Below are 21,715 nucleotides of genomic sequence, written 5' to 3'. Positions count from 1 at the left end.
AAACTTAGTCAATCTCAAACACATGTATGAAATTGTACTTTATAACTAATCACTTAAGGAAGTCATTAGACATGTAAAGTATAGTCAATAGTCATTCATACAAAATGACAACATGACCACTGATCTGGAACAATTGAAAAACTATTCAGACATGAGAGGGATTAAAACCATAAAACTCAAACACCTACATATATTTATTAAATATTAATGCTAATTTGTATATAATTATATCACATGATAGAACACCCCCATTCTCCAGGAGTCTCTCCTAGCGTGCCTTCTCTATATTCCTTAGCTTTGTGGTCCAGGTATGTGTTCTCCTGTCTCTTCTGCATCCACTCAGGTAGAGGTTTATCCCAGTCCGCGGGTGGACCCTCTCGCTTCTTCCAGATGTCATTTCTGTAGTGGGCTTTTAGTCTTTCCAAGCGACGCGCCTTTTCACTCTCTATGAGTGCTGTCTGTAGAAATATATGTACGATTTAATTTAGCTGTAATTTTAATATTTATCATACTCAAAATGAAGTTCCGAATGAATACCGGAAAGCAATCCTTTGAAGAGAAACTGGTTGTGAAAGATGGCAATGGCAACCTGAAGGGAATTTGCTATAAGCTATGTAACTAGAACTTGTTATATCCAGAAAAGATATAAAGGTACAGAAGCCCTACTGCAAAAAACGAAAACCAAAATTTCTGATAGTTCGTTTTTTGCAGTAGGTCCTCAGAATTTAGTCTGCTGAAGTAGGGAGAGAGAGACCACAAAACTGGTTGGCAACACCTGTTAATTGAATGTCTGGGATCTATACAATATATATCAGAAGTCAGAATGAGGTCTGCAATTTTTGCAAACTGAACTTCACTGAGGCTGGTCCGTGGAACTTTTAAAAAAAGTCTAAATCTAATATAAATAATACTTTTTGGAAACAAAAAGTATGTCAATGTAGAGATAATTAAACGTTCTTTAAATTGATACTAATATTAATTAGGTAGTTCAATTAGGCTAAGAGCTAGACTCAATAATTTAAGGGGGAAATTCAAAGGGCTAGTGGGGGTAACGGCACCCCTTTTCAGCCCGGCAACATCGGGTTTCTAGGAGTATAGGAACCCCACTACAAGGATCAGAAGTCAAACTTGGGTGCGCTATTTTTGCAAACGAACATCTCATTGGAGCCTGCTCTATCAGTATAATCCCAAAACCTCCCTGGCATCGGGAATGCACTTATTTTTTAGCCACCTTGTATAAAATTACAATGGTATATATGGATTTATTTGCATGTCGCATGTGCGGAAAAGGTCTGCTGAAGTACCAGGTTGTATTAGGGTAGGTACACTCAGCGTCAAATACTCTGTAGCAGTCAAAGTAGCCAAATAGTTCGGTACACCATACTAAATATATGGTGTACCGAACTATTTGACTACTTTGGTTGCTACAAAGTAGTTGATGCTGAGTGTACACTCAAGTTCATAAATATTTATATATTTTTTCACCTAATTGCAATGGATTTAGGTGAAGAAATGTATACATATATATGAACTCTACTGTGATGGAGGACTGAGTCGTTGTACTTTGACTTGCAAAGGACTACTAAATTGATTTGAATGTTAAGAAAGGTGTCTTGGTTGTAAGTTTATAGAGTGATATATCAGAGTGGCCTGCTTATCATTACCTGAACATGACATGACATACATTTTATCTCTGACACCTAGACTTTTACATCTCTAAACAATTTTAGTACTTCTGTTGTTTGTATATTTTTTATTCGTTTTTTTTTGTGTTGTTTGACATTTATATTTATGTAATTGTTTTTTGTAATTTTCGGTTAATTTTATTGTTTGTAAAAATTGACATGTAAAAGTGCCCCTTTGGCCTATTTGCTGAATAAATGTTTGATGTTGATTTTGATGTTTAATAACATGAACTACAAACATGAGTGGTTCCCAATTTTTTATATTACCGTTAGAAAATTTGAACTTCGGAACTCTTAATACAGAATAAAAATATAGCTAAAAAAGATAAGAAATAATTACTCACCGCTGCCTTCTCATCACTGTCAGATTCCCACTTGCAGCAGTTATAATAATCCTTCTTCCACTGGTTGCAGTTGAGGGTTTCACCGAAAATGAAGTACTGGTGGAAACGGCCGCGGAAACTTGTGCACTCCTTGTATTCATCCTTGTAGATTTCACAATCTCTTATCTAGAAACAAATAATATATTAAACAAATATCTTTAAAGATATATGCCGAAAAATATGTGCTTCGTAAGGAACAATATGATCAAAAAAAATATTAATTTACATTGTGTAAGAAGTAAGAAATGTTAGTTGTAATACAAGAATAATTACATACAAACCACTTGTCTGTATCTAATTCTACTGGGCTCTTTGTCGTTTCTTCGTTTGTTGTACTTGTTTCACTGTTTGTTGGCGACATATTCAAGAACAATTAACAATATAAAAGTTCATGAATATTCACGATGATTTATTTTGTGGAGACCGAGGAAACATAACCTGTAAATATTTTATTACATAATATTTCTACTAATTTTAAGATATTGATACGATTTATTTATACGACCGACATAAGAATTACATGTTATATCGAATCATTTATTTACCTTACTCATTGCTTACTCAGTTTCTTTCATGAATTTCAGCAATATCAATCTATTGAATCTATCTTCGATGTTCAAAATTTGACAACTAGCGGCGCAATGTCAAACGAATAATTTATTTTAGGATAATTTAGTACCACAAATCAGTTTAACCAACATTGACAATGTGACGAAATCGTAGGACACGTGTAGATGTAGTAGTACGAAACGTAAAAGCTATTTAAGTTATGTAGAAAAACATAAATAATTTAAGTGACCGTCATATTGTTTTGACAGTGAGATGAGACGTCAAAAAACTCATATAAAAAAAACCAGTCGTAAATAACAAACGGCACACGTACGAACTTTGTTCCTTTGATAAAGCGAAAACGATAATTTATTTAAATGGTATCAAATTAATGATCCATTGTTCTTTATCCTCAGAACAAAAGTGATACTTTTAGTGTTTAAAACTATACATTTTAGATTGTAACCTGTGATACATACTTGTGTAGTGTTGTTTTCGAAGATGTCTTTGAATAAGCTCATTGGAGGCGACTGCGGAGGCAATAACTCACTTGTTCAGTTGTCTAACATCGTCAGTCGGGATGCGGCTATCTCTCAACCGTTGTCTCAATCAAATAGGTTTGTCAACGAATTCATGGCTCAGAACTCCCAAGTACCACAAACTTTTAATATGAATGCTTTACTTAATAATATTCCTGAGGTGGAAAAAATTGGAGCCCAACAATCACAGCTCACAATAAGTCCAGGACTTGTTGGAAATAGGCCACAAATAGCTCCATGGATGGCAGGGCCTTCATCCTCTTTCATTCCCCCACAACACATGCAAAGACCATTTTATATGCCTCAACAACCTATGTTGCAGCAACAACAGAAATCAAATGTTCAAATCGAATATGTGAAAGAATCTGATCTTCAGAAACCTGAGGACGCTGATGTTAAAGCAAAAGCTCAGGAGTTTGTGGATACTGTAAAGAATGATGATGAATTGGCTTATAATCAATTCATGTCATTTATGAAGAGGATAAGTTCAGGGGAGCTTAACTTGGGAGCATCAACAGAGAGTAGTCACAAGAGCAGAGATGAAATAATTGATGAAATGGCAGAAAAGTACAAAGATGAATGGGCCAAGCTGAGTGATGGATTTAACTCAGACTATTGGAGTTCAGAAGCTGCAAATGGTATAGCAGAGGACTATACATTTACTGAAGGAAATGTTATGCTGGAAAATAAGAATGCTCTTGAATTAGGCAAAGAAAAGTTGAAAATGGGTGATGTTCCTGGGGCTGTATTATGCTTTGAAGCAGCTTGCCAGCAACAGTCTGACTCAGCGGAAGCATGGTTTATGTTGGGAACAACACAGGCTGAAAATGAACAGGATCCCTTAGCAATTACGGCATTGAAGAAATCCCTACAGATTGATCCTAGACAATTGGAAGCATATATCACACTTGCAGCTGCATACACTAATGAAAACATGCCTAAATATGCATTCATGTCACTAATTGACTGGCTAAAAGCTAGTCCCAAATACAGTGATCTGTTACCTCAGGATATTGATCCTAAGAGCTTAGATTTGAAAGAGCTAGAAGCTTATGTAAAGTCATTATATCTCAGAGCTGCTCAAATGAATCCCTCTCAAATTGATCCTGATGTTCAAAATGCTCTGGGAGTAGTGTTCAATATTAGTCAGGAATATGACAAGGCTGTAGACTGCTTTAAGGCAGCTATAATGGTTGCTAATACTGACTCAAAGCTGTGGAATAGACTTGGGGCAACATTAGCAAATAGTGAAAGATCTGAGGAGGCAGTAGATGCTTATCATGAAGCCCTGAACTTAGAGCCAGGGTTTATCAGGGCAAGATACAATGTTGGCATTACTTGCATGAATTTAGGTGCTCACAAGCAGGCAGCAGAGCATTTCCTAGTAGCATTGAACCAGCAATATAAAGCTAAGAATATGTTCCCTGAATCCACATCTGGAGATGTCAGTTCGTCAACAATTTGGACAACACTGAGAATGGTGTGTTCATTTATGGGAGAACATGAAGTGGCCAAATTTGTAGATGAGAGAAATTTAAGTGAACTGAATAAATTCTTTGAAATTGAATAGAACTATAAAGTCTACAGCTTAAATCTCAACACTATCAGAAACTGGGTTACTGTTTACTGATACTGTTATCCATTACACTACTGATAAGAAAGTGATAAGACAAGAATAAATGTAACTTCATATTTGGGGGCATTATCCTATCCTATAATATAATTTTGGTGGTTAAGGGGCAAAGGTTTTATATTGGAGGAGGAAAAAACTTACTATTGTTTTAATAAATATTGTTTTTATATATTTTTTGTTGTAAATTATTAAAATTTGACAAATTAAATTATTTTTTATACTGTTTAGTGGTTTGTTTTGCTTAGTCAGCTCTTAGCATGTAAGAAACTGCACTTGTCATCTGACAGTGGGCATCCCTGTGGGTGATGGTTGTAAAACCAACATGGCCGAAACTGTATCCTAATATTTCCAGACTTAGCTTTATTCTTCTTGTACTGACTATCTTTTTTTACTTCTTCAACTGTTTTAGGATACCTTAACTGGACTCTGCCACTTTGGACCTTGAAAATGTGGTGATTGTTCTTCAACAGTGTTTGTAAACCACCACACTCTGATTTTAAAGCTTTCAGTTGATCATGTGGTATCAATTGTACTAGCTCATTAATACCAGCTACTTTACCAGAATTCCAGATATTTGATACATTGCAACCTTCAAGTAAATAGTAAGTTATACTACCCACAATTGATTGTATCAAGTTTTTGTCTATATGAGTGCAATTTTTGACCTTTTCCACTGGATCTCTAGGCTTAAAGTCATTTATCCATACATTTTCATTTCTGTTCACTTGTTCCTTATCAATAAGATTTCGTATCTGATTACATTGATCTTCAAAAGCTTTCTCTTCATATCTCCTACCTCTGCCTAAAAGACAGATTCTTTTGGTACTGGGTATTTTCAACCTGTCAACATCTGTTTTAAAACCAATGTCTTCACACAATTGCTTTATGTGTTCCAAATACTCTGTGTATTGACTTTTAGATGAATTTTGCCTTTGGTATTTGGTACCATCAAAGTTATATGCACAACATGGGAGTAAGAAGAAATTGCATTTGTAGGAGCTTCTTGCTGAAATTACTGGGATCCATGGGGTCAGCTCATCTGAATGATTGCCTATTATCCAATCAGTGTCAGGGAATAGATGTGTATCAGATGGTGTAATGGTCTTTTCCTGTAAATTCAAGACATAGTTTTTGAATAGCAATATAAATAAATGTATGGAATTATTTGTCTTGAAAGATGTTAAAACAGCCGAATGAAAAAAACCTCTGTAATCTGTAATAAAGAACCACTTACTTCTAATTTTACATTAGCACCAAACATGTCCCAAATTTGTCTCTTTCTAACATCAATACCAACTCCAGGATGTCCTTCCTTTGACAAGATATACACCAGTAAGCCATTTCCACAGCCCAAATCCACAAAGCTTTGAAGAATGTTAGAGCCTTGCTGTGCTCTTTCCTCTTCCCAGAGTAAAAGCAAGTAAGTGGCTATTGCCACATCTTCATAAACAAATTTGCTAGGATCTGTACATTCAGGCCATATCTTAAAAACAAAAACTTAATTTAAGTTACTTCAGTACAAAGAAAATGTAAAATATTTCACATATATATCTAAATCCAATATTACCTTAACCATTTCTTTCCCATACTTCAATTTTAGCTCATTATACCTGCTGTAGTATTTATCAATGGAAACAAAGGCCAGAGATTGACTGCAAAATTGTGAATTAGGTTTTGTATTCACACACTCTTGTCCCCATTTGACAAATTGCGGCAGAACTGTATTTAAAAGCCACTGAAATGACTTGGAGCTCAAATCTGAAATGATAAGCGTAAGGAAACTTGTTTACTAACATAATAGAATATAGAATACTACAAAAATAATTATTGCTGACCCATACTATTTTGTTTATAATACAGAAGTAATAAATTTACTATTACTGACCACAATTAGCCTTCAGGAGAATCATGTTGCTATTCAATTGCAAAGAATAAGAATAATTTGGACATACATTCTGATTTTCATTTTTTGGCGTAACATCATAAAATGTAACTACATTTCTGTCTTTTTGTAGACAAGTTAGTTGAACTGCGTGGATATCACTATAATTTTTAGGGAGCAATTCTGAGAGTATGATCTCAATAACATCATCAGAATCTGATATATCACACTGCTGAAGTTGTAAATTCGCAAGTAAATAGGCTAGATATAAATCTACATTATCTATTTTGTCTACTTTTCCACAGTGATCAGGTAAACACCAATTTAAAATGTTTGTAGTTACTGGTTTGCAATTGCATTTGTGTAACACCATGCTGCCCCATACTCTTTTATTTACTACATGAGATTTTGTAATCAGGATATTCACAGATTGCCAAAACGCACTTGCAGTGATTGTTGTTGGAATTTCTTTAAACATATTCCTTTTCTTTTAAGATTGTTTTATAAGTATAATAAACAGTAAAATCAGAAAATCCGCTTCACGTGTATATTGTGACAGTCTTGAACTCTTGACATACGTGATGACGTTTGTATTGTAGCCACTACTGACATTTACTGTTTAAGCTACTTTTAAAAACGTTGCTTTCATGTACTAGGTACAAATATAATAAATATATAAATTATATAATTTTTTAATGTCTATATTAATGCAAAGCAATTTTACGTGGTGTAATTTTATTTGTTACATTCAAATTTTGATTAACTTTTGCATTGTAAACATTGTAATGAAAATCATGTTAACGAAACGTCATCGGCGATTGACATCAGCTGCGTTTGCCAGCTGCAGATTACAAAAATATTTTTACTTTTATAAAATCAATTTTACCTCGTGATATAAATGTATTTGTATGTCTATTTGTAATATTTATTCACCAATATTTTCTATGCTAGTTTATGTAAATAGGTAATGTCATACACTGAGCTCGAACATGGGTATCAAGGGTTGCGGCAAGCCACACAGCAACCTCAGTTCTATGTCGGTGATGATGGTAATCTCGTCCCAATAAGATCTCCAGTAAGTAAAAGATTATGAAGGCATGCTTCACGCTTATATTTTGTTTAGTAAGTACTCTATAAATACACTGGAAGCGGGTCACAGAGCTGATACGCATATAAGTAGTATGAAAGAAATTTAAATGCATTTTTATTACCGTATACATTTTCATAAATCAGTAAATAAAGTGACTTCTTCCGTTTATAATATAAGGTAGGAAGTCTCTTTATATGAGTTTCTTTGTTTCTATGAATTTGGCAAGAGTCCATGAGATATTGTAGTCTTAATGTGTGTCCACCATGTTTTTATCAATTTTAAGGGTGAGTCAAATTACAAAAATCACAATATTGGTTAAAAATATTCACTTATTAAGTCTTATACTATCAAACATTTAGTTAGAGAATGAAGTATAATTTACCTGTAAATCTGTATATTAGTGCTGAAAGTGAATATAACTTTTTTTATATAACATACAACATTGTAAACAAATAGATCTCTCTTTAATTCACATTTAAGAAAAATAGTGTGCCGAAAATTAACAGAAAAAGAGTAGAAGCATATCATTTATGCCAGTAATTACTAGTAGATAACACATTTAAATGATTGAAAAAACATAAACAAAATTATATTATGATTATGAATCAAAGCATAGATTACCATACTATGCAATTGGCCAGTTTTAATCAAAACCTTAATCTACATTATTACACAGCTCCAACTAATATTTATGCATATTAACCTTATCTGCAACAAAATGTAAACATTGCTTTAAAATTAACATAGATAAGAAATGCAAATAGATTTGGTTTAGTCATAAACTACTGTAATCCTCCACAAAATGTATGTGCATATCAAACAAGGCACATGTCCACACTAACACTACTTTATATATGAGCACATTATAATAACTGTTATACAATGCGTATTTTATAACCAGTCTATTCTAGCAACAATGTCATGTGAGGTAATACAGTATGTTAATTTGTGTCAAGTTTATCATACTTATCTAGTGTGTGTGGTGATAACCAGCCGTTGACAAGCTGCTTTGTGCTATCTTTAGTATTACTTGTAGTATTCAGTGGGTTGCATGTGAAGTGTCACAGTGATGGAATGGCAGTGGCTTAAAGATTGGTGGAGGTTAAAGAGATGGAGGAGCAGGAAGAAGAAAGAGCAAAATGATGATGATTTTTGTTACTGTGATGACTGTTTGCCCGATGTGAGCTTTAATTGGCAAAATTTATGTTTTGGTTATAAATATGATTACATTTGTTGTTATAATTGTGATTGTTTATGGAAGATAAGCAAATAGGTATTATTTGGTTTCTGTTTTAGCAATAATGTGTTCTACAATGTAATATAAAATATGTGGTCACATGATTTACTCTAAATTATCAGATTATACATTACTCTCGGGAGTTGAAATTAATTTACCATGTTGTTGCAGTGTTTGTAGATCTCGAAACAATAATCTGAGTTTTAAGATCTGTGCAATAGTGCTCCATTTGGTTTGTGAGAATGTGTTAAACAATGGAAGAGGTATTTAACTGTTTAATGTTCATGGCCACGCAGCTGTTTGTCTTGTGACATGTGTTAAAGTGTTTTATTTTATGGTTTTCAGTTTCTTTTATATATTAATCAGATTGAAATTGAAAACATGTTTCCTCACAGAGTTTTTTTTTTCTATATAAGTAGTGTTAGTGGGACACAAACAGCACAATGCTTCTCTGCTGAATTTCGGCAGAGATATTATTCTGTATTACTTTAGGAAATTCCAATGTTCTTTAATGCTCACAAAGACTGAATATAAGAAATTAAAAATACAAGCACATACTACCTAGGTTGTCTGGAAGAGAGCGCTCTTCAGCGATTAGACTGCCTGTTGTTTACCTCTATTCTTAATCAATTGTTTTCTGTAAGCTGCATATTTTACTGAGGCGTGGCAATTAGAGTTGTGCCATTCCCGGTAACATTCCCCATTTTGTATGGGGAAATTTCTCGCTCGGTAACATTCTCTATACAAAATGGGTAATGTTACCGGGAACGGCACAACTCTAGTGGCAATAAAGATTATTCTATCTATCTATCTACCTACAATCCCAACTTTTTTAGGGTAGTAAGTGATGAAAGCACAATTTAATATTCCTCTGATAGATCAGTGATTATGTCACCTCAAATTTAAGGAGGGTTATTCCCCTCCCTTGGGATTTGGGTCCATTTGTTTTGTACCTTGCGTTGGATAGGGTTTAATTTGTAATGTTTGTAAATATGTATGTATGTATGCTAGTATTCATTAAAATTTGCAAGAAATATGTGATCTAGTTCTAGATTTCTGATGCTAGCTAGGAATGCTACTAGCTATGTAACTGTGATGACAATGAAATGGTTTCAAGCGTCTGATGGTTCTGTAATAAATAAAGCGGCTTAATTGAGTTTTGACTCTTTAGAATCATCTTGATGAGAAATAGATGTATGTCTTAAGAAAAGTCAGCCATAAAACTTTAAATAAATTCCTGTGAAGCATGAGGACCTACGTTCACATCCCGGTATATATTAGATCATTCAAATTAATCAATACATATTATGGGACTATAATATGTATTGATTCATTTGAATGTGACATTTTCAACCAAAAGGTACCGGTGTCGCTTGTCAATAAGGTTGATTTTCAATTGAAGCTATATGGAAATAGCACCTTATTGACAACCGGCAATAAGTACCCATTTGATTGAGAATGGCACAAATGATTAATAATAACTTTTCTACAGGGCGAATTGGATCTCTGCGACTCCCTGGACCCACACTACGATGGCGGCGGCAAGAAGGTTGTGGTGGGGGTGTGCGCCATGGCCAAGAAGTCGCAGTCCAAGCCCATGAAGGAGATCCTCACGCGCCTCGACGAATTCGAGTACATCAAGATGCTCGTCTTCCCTGAGGAGGTTATCTTAAAGGTTCTCTTCATACTCTAACCTTTTAGTGGAACAAAATAGTGAGCGATAGCGGTACCTCTGTCCTTTTGATGTTAGTCTGATGTTTAACGGACTGATGCTGTTTTATCTACCCTCAATATCTCTCTCTTTAGCCCCTTTCTACCCTTTGGGTGTAGGCCTCCTTCATTTAGCGTCAATCATCACGGTTCTGTGCGACCTGGAGCCACTTCTTCCCCGCAGTCCTTTTGATGTCGTCGTCCCAACGCATCTGGGGTCTACTTTGAGGATATTCTTCCCCCCATGGTCGCCACTCGAGTAGTCGTTTACTCCACGAATCTGTCTTTCGTGGTAGACGACCGTTCTGGCCTAGTGTATAGTGACCCTGCCTATGAAGCCGATGGTCGCGGGTTCAAAACCTGGTGAGGGCATTTATTTGTGTGATGAGCATGTTCCAGTCTTGGGTGTTTTCTATGTATTTATAATATATACTTATTATATATATCGTTGTCTGAGTACCCACAACACAAGCCTTCTTGGGCTTACCGTGGGGCTTAGTCAATTCGTGTAATAATGTCCTATAATATTTATTTAATAGTTGTTATTTATTTATATGACCAGCCCATCTGGTCATATAGCACCCTCAATATACTTATACAAAATATTTTAAACAAGTATAAACTTCCATCCGTCAATAAAATTCAGAACCACATAATAACTAATTTATTGAAGTACAGAGAGTTCAATCATCTCTTAAACCTATTTATACCCTACCTAGTAAATAAATTAGTAGGAAGGCTAAAATGTGGAGTGAGCTACGCCTGCTAATACATTTGTTCCCATGTTTTAGCCGGTTCCTAATCACGATACTTTATGCCCTCCCTTCCCTTAAGGTTCAAATAAAGCGCTCTGATTATTTTTCAAAAACTAACGAAAAAAATATTAGGAAATAAGTTTAATTTTGTCGTTGTAAATGGCCCCAGATATAAAAGTATCAGTCCTTATTATTTAGTCTAATGTTAAAAGGATAGAAACATATCCTTTTATTTCTTCCTGTAGTTTGTAGGCCATCAGGCTGTACTCTCTAGAGCAAATAAAACGGCTCATTTTGTATAGAATCTCCATACAAGGTGACTTTTATTGCTTGCGAGTGAAATTTAATAGTAATTATTGTAATTGAACGTTTATTTTGTTTCACTAGATATATTTGGAAGTATTATTAGTTATCTTGATAACAATCTCTTCTGATTATTTCTGTGTAGTGTAGATGGTACATAATACATTAAATGCATGCCATTTATTTACCAGCATGCTACTAAAGGAAGGACGCTATTAATGAAGAATTTAGTATATTGACCCGCCATTTCCTGTTTATATTGCTGTCACTGTTACTATGCGAGTGGGACAACAATATAATAATGCGCATGGGATTGAGATAGGAAATGGCGGGTCAATGTACTAAATTATTCGTGTGTAACGTCCTTACTTTAAGCATAATGGACGTGGTATACCGTCAGTTACATGAATTTGTCCTTCTGACACAAACAAACAGTACAGTACAGTGAAATCATATTTATGCACGTAAAAACGTGTATAATAGTATAGTTAGCAATCAGTGTTCGCCGAAACGTTAATGCAATTAACCATTAACCAGTAAAAATGGAACCGTAAACTGTAACCGTCCGTTACGGTTTACGGTTTAATTTGTACTGGTTAATGGTTAATTGCAATTAACGTTCGGCCAACACTGGATGCAAGCGCCCAGTAAAAGTTCGCTGCTTGTCATCAATTGGGGTATATGCTTGTTTGCATATTGACATAAACCAAAAATTGTGACTGACTATACTATCTAGCTGGGTACATACATGTAACGAAACACGTTATATTTCCGTGGACTTGTTTACCCACACACCCTTTGTGCGAGGTGTCCGGTTACCATTGCCGATTATGACATGTACCTAACTGCACGTATATTGTGCACTGCATGGTCTTAGTGGGCCAAGTTCTTGATAATTTAATTGCCAATTGATTTTGTTGTACAAGAAAAGTTATTACTGATTAATACACGATCCTTACAGCCATTCATGTTGTGCATGCACCCTTGCATATTTTGGGCATTTTCTATGAAAAGGGACCTTATTGTCGACGACGCTTACGCCGCAAATCGTCGCGCGGCATTGTATTTATATCGGAGCATCGTTTATAATGGCGTAAGCGCCATCGACAATAAGGTCCCTTTTTATAGAAAATATCACATTTTAATGTACCTAGTAAGCTAAGCTAGTAAAAAAAATGAGTCAAGTTTCTTTTCATAGACGACGGATTTATAATAAAATTACAGCTTACGTAACACGACAATTTTTAGGGTTCCGTACCCAAAGGGTAAAAACGGGACCCTATTACTAAGACTCCTCTGTCCGTCTGTCCATCTGTATGTCAACTGGCTGTATCTCATGAACCGTGATAGCTAGAGAGTTGAAATTTTCACAGATGATGTATTTCTGTTGCCGCTATAACAACAAATACTAAAAAGTACGGAACCCTCGGTGGGCGAGTTCGTTTTTTTAATTTAAATTCTTGTACCATATTTTATGCAAATAAAAGATATTTTTTTTCTTTTTTAGGCCTGAACAAACAGATTGGCTCTAATTTAGTGTAATCATACTTACTTAGCGATAAAACTATTTGTTCATGAGCTCAATTCCCGTTTAGTGAATAATGACTTTGCAACAAAGCACACTATTACGATAAGAACAGTTTTAAATAATGCTTTAAAAAATATTTTACTCGGACCTTCCTAATTTTTGATTTAAAATATCAAACCTATACTAAATATACTACACTCGCTAGTATAATATATAATAAACCTTCGAATCTACAATTTTTGGCAAGGATCAAATTGGAATTTTTATTTCTCCACGTAAAGTATTTTAACATTTTAATGGGTTAAAATTAAAAAGTGGGCTGGTTAGGGTATAGTTATTAGCACTTATTACTGGTAATTAATAAACTAAAAGGACTTGGCCTCTTCTCTTCGGTGCACACAACACCGTAATTATAGCAGCGGTTGTCCCCTCATTGCATGTTGCATTCTCGGCCATTCCACTTGTCTACCAAAATCAACTTGTTTTATACCTATTTTATAGAGCCCCGTAGAGGATTGGCCCATCTGCGACTGTCTGATATCTTTCCACTCGAAAGGCTTCCCGTTGGACAAGGCCATACAGTATGAAAAACTGAGGAAGCCGTATGTTATCAACAATCTGCATATGCAGTACGATATTCAGGTATGTATCTAAACGTATATAGCAGCCATTCTCAAAGGTGTACTCCGCGGACCACTAGGGCTCCGCAATCCGCAAGGCCTCTGTAGGGGTTACGCGAGAAAAAAATCATTAATCAGCTCTCTACGTCTGGTTCACGGTTCAATGGTGACGAAAAAATATTTTTAAGTTGGGGCTCCGTCAAATATTTCGCTTTCCAAAAGTATTCCGCCACCAAAAAAGTTGGAGAACCACTGGTATATATGTACGTATAAACCACATTGTTTGTATCCTATCATTGCTTTCAAGTGTAGAAAAACATGTTACTACCGTAACGGAACTGTATAATTGTCTATCGGAAATTTGGACGGAAAAAAATCCACTGACTTTTTGATGGATAAATTAGCCCTTTTTTCCTCTTGTTCTCTTCTTTTCTTTTCTCTTTTGATTTCTAGCGCATAATCTCCCCTATTACATAATAATCAACCCATAATTTCTAACATACTTTTTCCAGGATGTCAGAAATAGACAAAATTAAACCCTATCGCTTTGAAATAAAGTTGAAATCCGTGGTAGAAATACATGACCTAAATGCTTAAATGCTGAGCAGTAATCCGGTTATACAGATTTAAGACATGTGGTAGGTGACTGTGTTTTTTCCGCGGCTGTTACAGGATCGCAGAAAAGTGTACGCTATCTTAGAAGGAGAAGGAATCGAGATACCCAGATATGCAGTTTTAGATAGAGACTCGCCGGATCCTAAGCGTAAGTAGCTATTTAAGTACGTAACTACTATAGGTCTAGGACTTGTTGAAGGCTTCGCTGCATGAACTGATTTTTATTATGTTAGGTATTAATAAAAAATTAAAAAGATAAGAAAACTCAGTTACCATTTATTAGAAAATCGTTGCGCCACTTTTTTACCAGCCTCCTGAGATAAGCGGCAGTTGTTTGATTTTAGGTATTCTGTGTCGTTCTATTTCATGATATTCCTTAAATTTGAGCAACGTTTTTTTTAAATCGCTCAGTATTGTATTGTAAAGTACCCCATACGTACTTCAAAGTCAATGTGCACTATGTAGCACCGTGCTAAATGATTTAACGTTAGGTAACTTTAGACAGGAACCCCTAATTTTAAGAGTCAACCACTATTACGCGTACCGGTAAATACCAGCACAGGCAGCACACTCTGTCGCATACCTGTACGTAATTGAGCCGCTAAATTATCTTAAACAACCGAGTCTTAGTCTGGTTTTAGGATGTCTTACTCCAAGTATAGTCAAGGCCATAGTAATAGGTATTTTCCTAACACCTAATACTTTACAAAACGTAATGCTCAACTGTATACCTACCTATTCGTATTTATATTTCTTTGTGTATACCTATTGAACCACAAAGAGCCGAGCAGAAAAAAACACATAAACTAACACGAAACTGTCAAGCTATTTAAATTTAGAAATCTTTATCTTCATACCATTTTAACTGTGTGTGATTCATCATTCGTTCTCTCTTTTTAAGACTCGTAGCTCTTTGACGTCTGTCATAAAACTTTTTAATTTTTTTCCACAGATCATGAGTTAGTGGAATCAGAGGACCACGTGGAGGTGAACGGCGTGGTGTTCAACAAGCCTTTCGTGGAGAAGCCAGTATCGGCCGAGGATCACAACATATACATCTACTATCCAACGTCTGCGGGCGGCGGCAGTCAGCGACTGTTCAGAAAGGTGCCTTCAACTTTATTACTATAAAAACACAAAAAAACCGCCCAAGTGCGAGTCGGAATCGCGCACCGACGGTTCCGCACTTTTTAGTATTTGTTGTTATAGCGGCAACAGAAATACATCATCTGTGAAAATTTCAACTGTCTAGCTATCACGGTTCATGAGATACAGCCTGGTGACAGAAAGACAGACGGACAGCGAGGTCTTAGTAATAGGGTCCCGTTTTTACCCTTTGGGTACGGAACCCTAAAAAACCCATCATAAAAGGACTCCCGCAAAAGGACCACGGCGGAAACAAAATGTTTACATTATTTTCCTTGGTATGCTACTAATGACGAAATAAGGGAAACACTATTTATCAACCGCTTTTACCTATGAGATGTTGTAGTTTGTATTTATATGTGGGAAAATTTCATGAAAAAGTCAAGTCCTTGTGCAAATTTCTAAATTACCCTACCCTGCGGCCTTAGCATGATTTTGCCGCGCAAGATCGAGAGATAGACTATACTATATGTCCTTTTCTAACTGTATTAAATAGAAAGGAATGTCCCATATCGTATGGCCCGAAATACTAGTTGTAGTCCTTCTTTAGAGTCAATCTTGTCACTAATACATTAGTCAACTTTTAATTTTAATAAATCAATATTAGATTATTTTTTTCAGATTGGAAGTCGTAGCAGCATTTATTCACCGGAGTCTAGAGTAAGGAAGACTGGATCTTTTATCTACGAAGATTTTATGCCTACCGATGGTACGTATCTTTTATCAAACACTCCGATCGAATTTTTAAGTAATCTCACTGTTTCGGCAACACTTGAGATTATCGCCTATACCCGGAAAACTCTCTATCTTTAAGCCATTTATTTTTTGTAATGTTTATCGTTTATGGCGATACCCGCGTGTTTTTTTCTACAATAGATTTCAAGTTGGTCAAAACACATTTCAGATATGAGATATGAGTTTGATATCTTCAAGAATGGATTGAAACTAAGGTTTTTGTTATAGGAAGACGAAAATTATCGTTTTTGTTCCGTACCTCAAAAGGAAAAAACGGAACCCTTATAGGATCACTCGTGCGTCTGTCTGTCTGTCCGTCTGTCACAGCCTATTTTCTCCGAAACTACTGGACCAATTAAGTTGAAATTTGGTATACATATGATATGTAAGTGTGTGACCCAAAGACGGACATGTAACGTAAACAAATGAATTTTAAACACGGGGGCCACTTTTAAATGGCTGTTAAAGGGGTAAATGTAAATATTAAAAATCAAACTATATCGTGTTACATATCAAATGAAAGAGCTCATTGTGAATTTCAAATATATATTTTTTTATAATTTTAGTTTAGAAGTTATTCAAGAAAGTTGGCAAAAATGACCAATCCCCCCTTTATCTCCGCAACTACTAGGTCATAGATCTTTACCTATAGATCACAGGAAAACCTATTAGAAATATGCAGTCAAGCGTGAATCTGACTTAATTACTTAGTTTTTGATCCGAAGTATCCGAACCCTACGGTTTTTTAAAAACATTACACTTACGTTTCACTTAAAAATAGTTATTTGTGCAACAAGAGAGGAAAGTTGGTTTTTCTTGCGAGTGTTTATTTTGAGTCCCGAGAAAGCGAAAGATTCTATAATTGAATCACGAGCGAAGCGAGTGATTCTAAGGCAGAATCTTGAGCGTAGCGAGGGACTCAAAAACACGAGATGTAAAATAACTTTGCTCTCGTGTTGCACACATAATTTTTCACCTCAGTAGTGAGAACATACAAAGGTTAAAATGTATTTCGAATTACACAGAATAAACAGAAAAAAAAAAGTATCATAATATGTACGATACGGGACGGACCGGACCGGACCGGACCGGACCGGACCGGACCGGACCGTACCGTACCGTACCGTACCGTACCGTACCGTGCCGTACCGTACCGTACCGTACCGTACCATAAAAAAAATGTAATAAAAGTATGAAGTTCATGGCCTTCACTAAATTAAAAAGTTACATTGTTTCACTCCCTGGAGTGAGGAAAGTCGCACTTTCCTCACTCCAGGGAGTGACGAAAGTAGGCTTGTTCGAGCTGCTGAGGTGAAAAATACATTGTTTAAATTGTGTAATGTACGGAACCCTTGGAACGCGAGTCCGACTCGCACTTGGCCGGTTTTTTGTAAACCCTAATAATTACTTACAATCGACATAACTTATTTTAGTGTCAACATGATTTAGCCAAATCGATATTATTTTCAAGCGTAATTAAATCTTATTCTAATGTAACAACTTAAAGACTAGGTAATGGCTTTATTCATAAACGCGTTACTGGCCTGAATTAGCTATGAATCCTATGTCTTTATCTGTAATTTTTACTTGTGTATTTGTAAGAAAGGGTTAAAACATAACTTAACTAAATCCGCCGCGTAAAGTTTTATGAATAAGGGGGTAAATTTTTCCCTTCATCCAGGCACCGACGTAAAAGTATACACAGTGGGCCCGGACTACGCGCACGCAGAAGCCCGCAAGAGTCCCGCCCTCGACGGCAAAGTAGAACGCGATTCCGAAGGAAAGGAGATCCGCTACCCCGTCATTCTGTCTAATCAGGAGAAGCTCATCTCGAGGAAAGTCTGTCTGGCGTTCAAACAAACCGTGTGTGGATTTGATTTGTTAAGGTGAGTGAACATTAGGAAATTCGAAATCATAGCTGGAAGGTATGGAGATCGCTATCCCGTCATTTTGTCTAACCAGGAGAAGCTCATCTCGAGGAACGTCTGTCTGGCGTTCAAACAAACTGTGTATGGATTTGATTTGTTAAGGTGAGTGAACATTAGGAAATTCTAAAGCATAGCTGGAAAGTATGGAGTTCGCTAGCTATCCCGTCATTCTGTCTAATCAGGAGAAGCTCATCTCGAGGAAAGTCTGTATGGCGTTGAAACTGTTTGTGGATATGACGGTAAGTGTAAGGTAAGTTATATTGTAGCTGAATAAGTGCCAGTTTCATCATCCGCACTTGACAGACTGATCAACGTCACCCGGCGCGCCGCGGCGGTTTACTATGTACGTTTCCATACAATACAATTTAGCGAACTCTTTAACGATGACAAACAGTTTGGGGCAACCGACCCTAAGTGTGAGGGCAAAGGCGTCCGCTACTCTGTCATACCATAGAGAAATAAGTAAGTTTAGTTTAAGAGTGTTCACTCCATAAATTACAACCCGTAATTAAGCTACAACCCGTTTATAAAAAGATTTAAGCGAGCTCTGCGAAAACTTTTTTGTAATAAGATTTAAGCTTAATAAGTTTTAACTTTTAAGCAAGTTTTAAACTTATTAATAACACGTTTTACCATACCTCTCATACAACTTATTATTAAATTTAGTAAGAAGACTCGTGTATTGAGTGAGCACTCAAAGCTTACTTCTCTATGGTCATACTAACTAGGAGAAGATTTTTTTGAGGTTTGAAATTGAGCTGATGAGGCAAGAAGGAGATGTTTCAGCGAGACGTCAAGGCAGCGAGATCCGCTGTGTAGTAACGTCCTCTAGTTATAGGTTTTAAAAAGTTTCTGTTACCTCTGCATGAACACGATGGTGTCCGGGGCTTATGGTCTCAATTTAATTATGTTTGGGAATAACCTATAAATAAGTAGTCGAAGTCAAAAGGTCAGCCCCTGCATAGCACATGAGGATTCCCACAAGGAATAGTTCTAGGACCGACTTTATAAATCATAAATCATTTCATTTATTGGTTGCAGCCATGGTGTTACAGATGTTCTTAGAATTAAGTAAGTACAATCACGGACTCTACTAGGGCGTAGCAACATACTTATACCTACATATAGGTAAGAGAGAAACAAATCCCAATGCCACTTGATTTAATTGGCATATCGCAGCATTTCTCACAATACCTTTATCTTCTCAGAGCGAACGGCAAATCATTCGTCTGCGACGTGAACGGCTTCTCCTTCGTGAAAAACTCTAACAAGTACTACGATGACTGCGCGAAGATCCTCGGCAACATGATCCTGCGCGAGCTGGCGCCGACGCTGCACATCCCGTGGTCCGTGCCCTTCCAGCTGGACGACCCGCCCATAGTGCCCACTACGTTTGGCAAGATGATGGAGTTGAGGTGTGTTTATTTACTAGAATTTGTTGTCATTTTTTGTTCTGAGTATAGATAAATAGATAAATAAAAACCAGATGACTATTGGATTCCGAAATGAATCAGTTTTAGTTTTAGTTTTTCAATTTTACTGAATACATGAACAAATAAATTGAGTGAGTTAAAATACAAAATGTATTGGTTATTCATTCGGCAATCTAACAATTTGTGAATAAAATGGGTGCGAAACTCCTCGCTTCGGCCAAACTCGGCTCCTGCCGGCTCAGCATTGCTCCGAGCAATTATTAGGGTTGGCACAACTTGACGTCCCTTTGCGTGCACGACCACAGATAAGATAATGACTTGAATTTTGAGAAACTTAAATAGCCGAAAGGGTTAGTGCCATATATTAGAAAGGGACAGCATGATTCGACCCTGAACCGCTGTCAACTGCGGTTTTGTAGGAAGTTTCTTTTCTGTACGGTAATAATATTATTTATTCTGTGCTTACACAAACTTATATTGATTGTTAACCTTGCAATACAAAGTCTTATTACATTAGTGTTAGCACCTACAGAGTAAATATTGCTGAATCGTGGAATAGTTTATTGAGTCTATTATTATTAGCCACATTTGAACTAAACCATTTTTTTTCAGATGCGTGGTGGCCGTCATTCGGCATGGCGACAGAACGCCCAAACAGAAGATGAAAGTTGAAGTGCGACACCCAAGGTTAGTATTAGTATTAGGAGTTACGTGTTAAATTTCTTAGACCCGCGATGTGATTGCTAGATAATTATGTCTAATTTAGGCGAAGTGTCTTTATCTTATTTATCGAGTTTCTGTTGTGAATGTTTTCATGAACTTGAAATCGAAATTAAAAGCATTTATTTGTCCTACGTAGGTTATACACACTACACTACATAGGATTTACAATAAACATGAATGATTCATAAAATTCTGTAAATAAGATATCAGTTATCACATGAGGTTATAATACTTAGAATTGTAACGTTCCTTGGTAATATATAAAGAATATACAATATACTCATCATTTAAATTTAAAGCATAAACCCCAAAGTTGTTAAGACCCCAAAGTTGTCCAACTCTTTGACCCAAAGCAAACATAAAATATTAACCCATACCATAGAGTAACTTATACTAGAGCGGTACTGTCATAGTAAATTTTGTAACCCCAGTAAATTCACTGCCATCTGTCGACACACTTTAAAACTAAAAATGAAGATTTATAAAAATACAATAGAATGCATTTAAATATAGATAAATGATTTTTTTTATTTGCATTAATTATTTTTATGATTTTGACCCATGTTCTTTCACTGATATGCGTTAAAATTGTTAAATAACAAACGAAACCGTCAACGCCATCTATACGACTGTAGGCCAAAACTAGTAGCGCCCTCTGAACGAGAATAAAATTTTCTTGATTTTCGAGGCACGTTTTTTTCCTTAGACTGTATCCATCTATTACGGAGTTATATCTATCTTTGCCCATACGAACGATATATTCCTATAGTTGGTCAAACAAAATTGTCAGTACATAAGAACAAAAAAAAAACTATACTCATCCTTTTTTTTTGGGTGCTATAGCTTGACCACAACCGCTGTGCCGCTCCTTAGGTATGCGAGCGGCGAGACGGGGGGGCAGAGCAGCCACTGCGCTCTGTCCTCTGTCATTCCGCCGTCGTCGCTCGTGGCGGCGTGTAGTGTTATCTGTTGCGGGCTGTCTATGTCAGACGCACATGAGATAGAATATCCAAAGATGGGTCGTGCTTTATCTCGAGATGTTAAAGCTGTCATTTTCAAAGTGGCCGAATATTTTAGGAAAAGAAAAGCAGACAAAGATAGTTTCGAACATGAAAGTGACGCAAATATCGCCAAACTTGTGGCCGAAGCTACTGGGTACTGCCAAAGAACCGTAAGAAATGTAATATCTGTAGGAAATTCATCAATTGAAAATGAGGGCCA

General features: G+C 36.1%; 5 protein-coding genes across 22 annotated transcripts in view; 3 read left to right on the top strand and 2 right to left on the bottom strand.

Moving 5' to 3' along the window:
- The window catches only part of LOC134742391 (3-oxoacyl-[acyl-carrier-protein] synthase, mitochondrial), a 68,423-nt gene extending 66,962 nt beyond the window's left edge, over positions 1-1,461 (top strand). Inside the window, exon 2 of the mRNA XM_063675513.1 lies at positions 1,323-1,461. The gene's annotated coding sequence lies outside the window, so the exon portion shown is untranslated. The remainder of the gene's footprint in view (positions 1-1,322) is intronic.
- Positions 1-7,232, bottom strand: part of LOC134742379 (probable tRNA (uracil-O(2)-)-methyltransferase) — a 300,106-nt gene extending 292,874 nt beyond the window's left edge. Inside the window, exons 1-4 of one of the 2 annotated variants that reach the window (XM_063675490.1) lie at positions 6,675-7,232; positions 6,357-6,547; positions 6,024-6,272; positions 4,990-5,898 (exon numbers count right to left, since the gene is read on the bottom strand). In XM_063675490.1, the coding sequence (XP_063531560.1) occupies positions 5,035-5,898; positions 6,024-6,272; positions 6,357-6,547; positions 6,675-7,149 (1,779 nt within the window). In that variant the 5' untranslated portion in view covers positions 7,150-7,232 and the 3' untranslated portion in view covers positions 4,990-5,034. The remainder of the gene's footprint in view (positions 1-4,989; positions 5,899-6,023; positions 6,273-6,356; positions 6,548-6,674) is intronic. The other variant, XM_063675491.1, reaches the window with a different exon arrangement.
- LOC134742416 (synaptic plasticity regulator PANTS) lies at positions 171-2,704 on the bottom strand. Its single transcript, XM_063675559.1, has 4 exons — positions 2,614-2,704; positions 2,346-2,506; positions 2,030-2,194; positions 171-458 (listed from the first exon to the last, which is right to left on the bottom strand). The coding sequence occupies exons 2-4, from the start codon at positions 2,427-2,429 to the stop codon at positions 231-233; spliced, it is 477 nt and encodes a 158-aa protein (XP_063531629.1). The 5' UTR covers positions 2,430-2,506; positions 2,614-2,704; the 3' UTR covers positions 171-230.
- Positions 2,950-5,012, top strand: LOC134742381 (peroxisomal targeting signal 1 receptor). The gene has a single exon (XM_063675497.1). The coding sequence runs from the start codon at positions 3,119-3,121 to the stop codon at positions 4,724-4,726; it is 1,608 nt and encodes a 535-aa protein (XP_063531567.1). The 5' UTR covers positions 2,950-3,118; the 3' UTR covers positions 4,727-5,012.
- A 262-nt stretch (positions 7,233-7,494) lies between the features above and the next one.
- Positions 7,495-21,715, top strand: part of LOC134742354 (inositol hexakisphosphate and diphosphoinositol-pentakisphosphate kinase) — a 44,927-nt gene continuing 30,706 nt past the window's right edge. For 6 of the 17 annotated variants that reach the window (XM_063675425.1, XM_063675424.1, XM_063675421.1 and 3 more), the window contains exons 1-9: positions 8,726-8,941; positions 10,491-10,673; positions 13,796-13,936; positions 14,587-14,677; positions 15,482-15,636; positions 16,297-16,384; positions 18,092-18,296; positions 19,547-19,753; positions 20,384-20,458. In XM_063675425.1, coding sequence (XP_063531495.1) covers positions 8,831-8,941; positions 10,491-10,673; positions 13,796-13,936; positions 14,587-14,677; positions 15,482-15,636; positions 16,297-16,384; positions 18,092-18,296; positions 19,547-19,753; positions 20,384-20,458 — 1,256 coding nt within the window. In that variant the 5' untranslated portion in view covers positions 8,726-8,830. Of the gene's footprint in view, positions 7,747-8,662; positions 8,690-8,714; positions 9,035-10,490; positions 10,674-13,795; positions 13,937-14,586; positions 14,678-15,481; positions 15,637-16,296; positions 16,385-18,091; positions 18,297-18,351; positions 18,441-19,546; positions 19,754-20,383; positions 20,459-21,715 lie in introns of those variants that run through there. The other 11 variants (XM_063675422.1, XM_063675420.1, XM_063675416.1 and 8 more) reach the window with 7 other exon arrangements.

The sequence above is a fragment of the Cydia strobilella genome, chromosome 6, assembly GCF_947568885.1.
Source record: "Cydia strobilella chromosome 6, ilCydStro3.1, whole genome shotgun sequence".
NCBI classification, from domain to species: domain Eukaryota; kingdom Metazoa; phylum Arthropoda; class Insecta; order Lepidoptera; family Tortricidae; genus Cydia; species Cydia strobilella.
Note: the sequence above shows the minus strand (reverse complement) of the source record. Positions and strands in the feature narration are given on the sequence as shown.

Excerpts from the sequence above, each read along its gene's own strand:
- LOC134742416 (XM_063675559.1), bottom strand. The coding sequence starts at position 2,429 with ATGTCGCCAACAAACAGTGAAACAAGTACAACAAACGAAGAAACGACA. Across the intron at positions 2,195-2,345 it reads TAGATACAGACAAGTGGTTT|ATAAGAGATTGTGAAATCTA; the intron begins GTATGTAATTAT and ends ATTTGTTTCTAG. Across the intron at positions 459-2,029 it reads ACAGTGATGAGAAGGCAGCG|ACAGCACTCATAGAGAGTGA; the intron begins GTGAGTAATTAT and ends ATATTTCTACAG.
- LOC134742381 (XM_063675497.1), top strand. The coding sequence starts at position 3,119 with ATGTCTTTGAATAAGCTCATTGGAGGCGACTGCGGAGGCAATAACTCA.